At 40.9% G+C, this 7,566-nt stretch overlaps 1 protein-coding gene across 4 annotated transcripts in view; it reads right to left on the bottom strand.

The window, feature by feature from the left end:
- The window catches only part of ehbp1 (EH domain binding protein 1), a 102,744-nt gene extending 96,912 nt beyond the window's left edge, over positions 1-5,832 (bottom strand). For all 4 annotated transcript variants that reach the window (XM_088304758.1, XM_088304761.1, XM_088304759.1 and 1 more), the window contains exons 1-2: positions 5,438-5,832; positions 3,541-3,973 (exon numbers count right to left, since the gene is read on the bottom strand). In XM_088304758.1, the coding sequence (XP_088160884.1) occupies positions 3,541-3,644 (104 nt within the window). In that variant the 5' untranslated portion in view covers positions 3,645-3,973; positions 5,438-5,832. The remainder of the gene's footprint in view (positions 1-3,540; positions 3,974-5,437) is intronic.
- Positions 5,833-7,566: the final 1,734 nt, after the last annotated feature.

The following is a 7,566-nucleotide window of genomic DNA, read 5'->3' as shown; positions in this document are numbered from 1 at the left end:
TGCGCCACCTCATCTGAGACATCGTGGTGGGTACGTAGCTTTAAAAAAATTTATTTACTGTAATATTTGTATTCCCACATAACGACTCCTTTGACACGGTCCGTTTATGTTGTCACGAGAGGTTAAACTCTGCATCCTGGCAAACAACTTCTATGAGACAAGGGGAGCGTTTGTGTGAGCGACATGACACGATGAGGTGGGAGCATCCGTGACGGACGTACAGGTCCACCTGCACGGAGCCATGAAGGTCAGTTCAAACTGATTGCAATGGCAGCAGAGAATAATATGAGGGACAATTGTAAGGGCACTGTCGTATAGTATGAAGATCATAATTCAATAAACAAAAACTCAAGTAAAAAGCCACAGCCAAAGTATCATTCATTTTTCTATTTACAAGAAGGAAACTTCCAAAGCGGGAAAGTGTCAGGGGGAGTGACATCAGACTAGCTGGCAGGAAACAGTCGGGCTGGCAGCGGTGCGATGGCTGCCCGCCATGAGGAACACATGCTGAACACAAGTAACGTGTCACAGCCTGACACGCGCTCCTCGCTGACACTCAAAACACTGACTCAACTTTCAGACGCCGTTGTCACTAAGGAGAGTTTAGAGTCACTCGTGTTGTTACCAAGTTCATTACCTAACCCCTTCAAATTAGGAAAATATATTAAATAGAAATAAAACTGTCCATACTGAAGCAGTATTTTAAATTTAGAAAGTAAATCATGTGAAACTCTCATCTTAGGAATTATTTACTCTGAATTGATTTTTTTCAGTACACAGTTCTGTCCACTTTTGACCTGCCAGCATCCAGGACATGACATAATCACGACTATTTAATTAATAAAGACCCCAAGAGTAAGCAGGAGGAGGACATGTTGAGAAGGAAAGTAAGGTGACACCACTTTAAAGGCAATGAGATCATCGATTCAGGCAACATGACCTGGCAGATTATTGAGAACTTTAAAACCACAGACACTGTGAAGGCTAGCTCACATATTAAAGTCTAGAAATGTCTCTGAACTTGCAATTTCTAGACACTACACACACCCAAAAAAATGCGATCAAATGCCTCAAAGGTTCCAAGAGGGTTCTTCTATCGGAACCTGTGAACTAAACTTAATATCAGTTCCTGCGGTTTTCCAAAGGTTCCTAGTTCCCAGTTGAAGATCCTGAATGTTCTTAGCACTCTAGAACGGTGGTCACAAACCACCAGTCGGTAGCGATTTGCAGCCACCAGGTCACACAGCAGATATAGTTTAAATATAAAAAAAATAATGGTTGTATTTGTTTTTGCAGGGTTTTTTTTTTAGAAAGAATCATTTAAAGAGAACCGCGGGTAGGGGTAGATACAAATATTTGGGCTTTTTCCTACTCGCATATAAAACGCTCAACAACGAGATCTTTAGGTGATCTTTTCCTTTTTTTTTTTACATTTTCATATCTAAGTTTATTGAGTTTATAAGTACATTAAAATCAATCAATCAATGACGTGTTTCCGCCTCTACAATAATCATCTGTTATAACTCCAATAAGATAAAACCCCAATAAACACACTTTCAATCTAGTACATAAACACAAATGCACAAATGGAGCTAGAGATGAACATAAACAATGACATACAAGGGAAACTTTCCCTTTTAGTAAATGGATTAATAAAGTAAAAGCAAAGCAATGGCAGCAAAAAGCTAAGCCCGCCCAGCTTTCACTCTGCTCTGGAAAGACACATTCTCCTCATTCCATTCCCTGACACATCTGTCCCGGGCCCAGGCGGTGTGCCGGGGCCTGCGTCGGTCCCGCCTACGGCCGAGCTGCTTAACAGTACGTGCCTGCGGGCCAAGGATCTCTGCAATCTCTCTGCACATTTTCTGCCCCTCTTCCTGGGAAAGCAAAATTTCTCCTGGCAGGGTGGAACACTTATTGCCCATTTTCCATTTAAAGATTGTAATTCAGTAGTTGCAGACATACAAGGCCACATATTCTGTGTCATAATGTGACCTCTGAGTATGAGCAATATCATCCACACCGGAATGATGCTGGACATATGATTTCTTGAAATAATCTTCCTCACAGTTCAGTTTGGGGTTTGAATCGCAACTCTCTCAACTCAGGCCTTCCAGTGCAGCATTTGCATGTTCTTCCGGTGATTGTGTGCCTTTTCTCCTGATATTATCCTTAAGTTTGAATGTGAGTGTGCAATTGCAATTGGCTGGCGACCAGACCCAGGTGTACCTAAAGTATTTTTTTAATTTTAATTATTCAATGAATTACATACTCTACAGCGGCATGAATGTGTAAGGTTGATTGTCCATGTGTGTCACCAGCCTGAAAAAAAAAAAACAACCCCAAAAAAAAAAAAACAGAAGACACAGTGGTAAAGTGTGTGATTGGCAGATCGAATACAAACAACACTCAACTGCAGCTCAAAGTTTGTAGCTGGCAGCCAAAGAGACTAGCCGGTGTGTAGTGGAGTGTCCCCCTCCGCCTGTCCTTCACGTGCATGCTACAGATCAAACAAGTCACTGAATCATAAATGTTTGCGCATATTCTACACTGTCAATCTGAAATAGTTCATGTATACTAAAGTAGTGGAAATTTGGATAACAGGGGTTTTTTTTGTTTTTATCCGATTCATCAATTAATCAAAATAACTGACAGATTAATCAGAAATATTAATCATCAGTAAAAAGCTCCAAAATTAAAAAATATGTACACCTAATCTACGTGATCGGAATCTGTATCGGCTGATCTCACTCATGGATAATCAGTATCGGAAATATAAAACCCAGATCAGAACACCCCTACCATAAATGATTAATAAGTGTTGTAAAGTTTTGGACAGCACTGGTTTGGGTTTAGCGCCATACGGTGCAGACCGGACTCCAAGACCTACTCACAGGAGAGGCAGGATACACCCAATACAGGACGCCCGACAATCACAAACAACATTCATTCTCACAGTCACACCTACGAAAATTTTGAGTCTTCAGTGAAGCCAACAAGCATGTTTTTGACAGAAAGTGATTTGAACCTAGAATCTCAGAAATGTGAGACAGACGTTCTAACCACTCCACTTAACTGGCTGTATAATGCGAATTAAATATAACATTTTGCATTAGGTTAGCAGTCATTATCAATCATCATTTCATTTCTGATCGGGGAACAGATTATTTGGAAAAAAAAAAGACTGAGGTGAAGACCTAGAAGCCAGGCATCACCACCAAAACCAACTGTTGAGATTCCACAATAATTCCAACATAGTTCTAGAGGTCCACAGCGGATTGCCAGAAGCATCCCTGGAGGAGGTAACACCCCTCAAACGCATTAGTCAGAACAAAGAAAAAAAACAATGACTGTTTACAAGACGCCACACACGGACAAGTCTGCACATCAATGTGTGTGTGTGTCAAATATGGTCACGAGAAATTAACGCCGCATTCCAGCACGTACACACACACACACACACACCCCCACGCACGCGCACGCACACCCCCACACACACACACACAGCGCGGTGGACACCATGTAACCTCCGCCACTCACCATTTCTTGGTGCATTCCACCATCAGCTCCTGGTAGGATGCAACAAACTGGAATTTGGAGGCGTGTTTCCCAACACGTTGCAATCGCTTCCAAACCGAAGCCATGCTGTAGATGTTCGGTGCCCGGGGGAGGTGGTGGTTGGAGGGCTCCTTCTTTGTTTTTTCTTCTTCCGTTTGCACCACTTCACGCCAATGTTTACCGCGGCAAGGCAGCCACCAGACACATTTTTAACGTCTTAGAGGAAGACACACAAAAGATGAGACATCCGAGAACATCGACCGAGGGAGAAATCCCAATCTCAGGACTCAGGATCTCGGCGGTAGAAGCGCAGCACGACGTGCATTATCTTGCGAAGGAAAACATTCCACAATTTCTAGCGGCATGATGAGTAATCCGCTGGGTGTTGTTGCTATTGTGGCATCCCAGGAGGCTCCTGCAAAGGAAAGGCAAAAGTCAGTACAGTTTTGGGATGAAACCATATTACATAAAAAGGCATTTTAGTATTGTATTGTCAATGAGAGCAAGCCATTTTTAACTTAAGATTGGTCAATAATTTGTAAAACATAACAGATGGTTGTGTGGACTGCCCAATAGTATAGATTTGAGAATAAAATATTGCATTTACCAAATTGTGTCAAAGGAGGTTTTGGCCGGGCGCCAGCGGGAACCAACTCCTCATATTTTTTTCCCCTATTCGCAGAAGGGCTTGGTCCCGATCCGACAGGGTTGTTTGTTTATTTATTCCTTTGAAGTTTTTTTTTCAATACAGATATTTACTTGACTTATGGCATGAGTAAACGGCACCAACTTACGCATACATTCAGGTTACGTCGCCACAGTAGAAAGTAGGGATGTATGATATTGGAAAAATGTGATATAGGATAAGGGTGTCGAAAATTGTCATATTGATATAATTGTGATAGTTAACTTGTACCTAATGAAATTACATGTTTATTACCTAATGAAATAAATAGATTTTTCTCATGCAGCAAGATAATGAGGCTCAACACATTCTAAACTATTTGATTGTAGTAACTTATTTAGTGTTAGTAATGCCTCTAGATATGGTTCTCCCAATGGAAATGCACATTTAAGGTTGCATCTGATTGGTCATGGTCTGGTAAAGCATAGAATTGCACATGAGACTTATTGCACGTCTTTACAATATCTATATATATATATATATATATATATATATATATATATATATATATATATATATATATCTATATATATATCTATATATATATATATATATCTCTCTCTCTCTCTCTCTCTCTCTCTCTCTCTCTCTCTCTCTCTCTCTCTCTCTCTCTCTCTCTCTCTCTCTCTCTCTCTCTCTCTCTCTCTCTCTCTCTCTCTCTCTCTCTCTCTCTCTCTATATATATATATATATATATATATATATATATATATATATATATATATAATTATTGCATGGGCCATTATCAAGATGAGGACATGTGTCGATTATTGCGCAGCCCTAGTAGGAACAACCGTCGTAAGCCGAGGACTTCCTGCATATTAATGACGAGAGTCCCAAACAAAACACGTTATTAATATCAAAGGATGTTGTTCAATTAAACGATTGCGTCAGCCTGTGAGATGAATAACATTGGATTTTGAAGACTGGCACGCTTAAAATCCACAATGTAGTTACAAAACGAAGCACACACACACACTCGTATACTAAAGAATAACCGAAGACATTTTGTCAGATGCGATATTTTTAGGAAGAACGCTGCTGCTAAATCCGGAGAGTAATCGGTCTCGCATTGGATATATTTTGGGGGGTGATGCTGTTGAATCCAGTGAGTAGTCGGCGACACGGTCCGTCCACCGCTAACTCGGCGAGGCTAATGTGACTTTCGGACCACCGAGCCCGGATGACACTCACCTTGTCGCGATAACCGTCGCCCCGGCTGTCGGATAACTGTAACGGGAAGTCCAGGCGAGCTTTTTGGGAATATTTTTTTAGCGTAATGGCGTCTTCGCTATGGTTGCATGAAGCCACTACTATTACTACTAGCCAGCTAGCCTGTTAGCTTGTAGCCATAATAACAGAGAGCGAATGGAAACCGTTGCTCGGCCGCCTTTGCCACATAAACTCCGACAGGCTCCGGCGGAGTCACAAGTGACTCGTAGGTGACATTCGTCGGAACTTGTGCCCCACTAAGGTAGTTAATTTAATGGAGTTGAACCCCCGTGAATACCGGCAGTGGCAGCGACTCACACGGCAAAGTAAAGTGGGGATAGTTAGAAGTACTTTGACCGCCCGCTTTTTGAAAAGCTAGCCAACATTTGCACGGATTCTGTTTTCGTAATAAAGTCAAAAGCGACTACATCCGGATAATTAACACAAACACCCGTCTTGTAAATACTCCTACATAGATTTTAACAACGTAAAAACATATCTAAGCCTGCATTAATGACTTAATGATTGTTAACCTTGAAATAACTACATTAATATGGTGTTATAGACATTTATTTTGTAGGAAGATGCACGTGTTTTCCGGTGCGGCCTATTTTTCTACATCAAGCTTGATTTCCATCATCTTCGCCACCGCCTTGAAGGATGACTGAACGACGAAGAAACGCCTCCGGGAATCTCTCGTTGGTGGCATTTTTGTACTATTTACAGCGTGTTGACGCTCCAAGGGGCACTCTGGGACTTGTTGTTTTCACAACAAGGACGGACTGTTTTGTGTAAAAAAAAAAAAGGGTACACTGCACTCGGTTTAAGATGGAGTTATGTCCGAATTCTTACGCAGGTCATACATTGCAGTAAATATTTGTATGGAAAAAGTTCCTTTTCTTAACATGTAGATATGGTTTTACAGTGTACAGGTAAGATCCAAACGTCGTTGTTCGCCTTCAGTGCATTACTGCGTTGCACCACAACCTACCGGGCGGCAGCACCGAGGTCTACTAAAAGAGAGGTAGCGAAAGAAGAAGAGGCAGAGATCTAAGTTTGAGCCTTAGAACAGTCACTGAGGAATACTCCAAATTTTACAAAGAAAAACATGTGTAAAATGTGTATTATAATACATGTAAACAAAGTGTGTGGGAGGTATAAAACTAAAAATGTGTTTTTATTTGAATTTAACATAAAAGGGTCAGAAAGATACCCTCCTTTAATAAAACAGAGGTTCAATGTAAAGAGGTGAGATGGCTGCTTCTGGTGTAAAGTGATGAGTTGCCGGACCTGAATTAAACATACCGATTGTTTCAAGTATTCAGGGTTAATCCAGACACAAGAATGTCTCCCTGGGCATTGTGGTATCAAAGCTTTGTGCTAATGAGCCTTTCATTTCCTTCTCCGTCTGCATTAATAAGTTAGCGAGCACAGGAATCGATAGCGCACAGGTCGACACACATCCTTGTTGAAAATGGACGGTAGGCAGCAGGCCAACAAATGAACTGAATGACAGGAAATGGGGATATTATCCTCACCATGCCAAAAATGTTCAATGGGGCTGTGCTGCAATGCAATAAATGCTTCAAAATTGCCACATAATCGCCATAAGATTTCATATAGTGTACAACTGGATCTCCCACCACAAATGTTTGTTAGGGTTATATTCAAAAACTAAAATGAGAGTCCCCTATCTTAACCCGCGGCGGTATTTGCTTTAACATATGATGCAAAACTTTGTAGATGGGCTATTGTTAGATTGCTAATGTGTTAATTATAAACCTTCTAATAAATATGTCTATTATAAACCTTTGAACAATTGGTCTCTTTTCACAAGAAGAAGTGAGCAATTCTTAAAAAAATGGACTTCAAAGTATTTTGAAAACCCATATTGGGTTATTTTTAACCCAGCATTTTTCAGGGGGAAAGGATTGGATTCATTCATCATGAAAGATGACTTGCGATAAAAGTGTTTTGTTATCGAATGAATGGCACTCATATCTCAAGGGATGACGGTGTGCCTATTGTTGTGACATAATTTGTGGGTAGCACGAAAGGGGCTAGGTCATATCAACTTCCCTGCTGCTTGCGTAATAAGGCTATGAAAAATC

Source organism: Idiotropiscis lumnitzeri, chromosome 9 (genome assembly GCF_059441095.1).
Source record: "Idiotropiscis lumnitzeri isolate Australia: NSW breed Sydney's pygmy pipehorse chromosome 9, RoL_Ilum_1.0, whole genome shotgun sequence".
Lineage (NCBI taxonomy): Eukaryota > Metazoa > Chordata > Actinopteri > Syngnathiformes > Syngnathidae > Idiotropiscis > Idiotropiscis lumnitzeri.
Note: the sequence above shows the minus strand (reverse complement) of the source record. Positions and strands in the feature narration are given on the sequence as shown.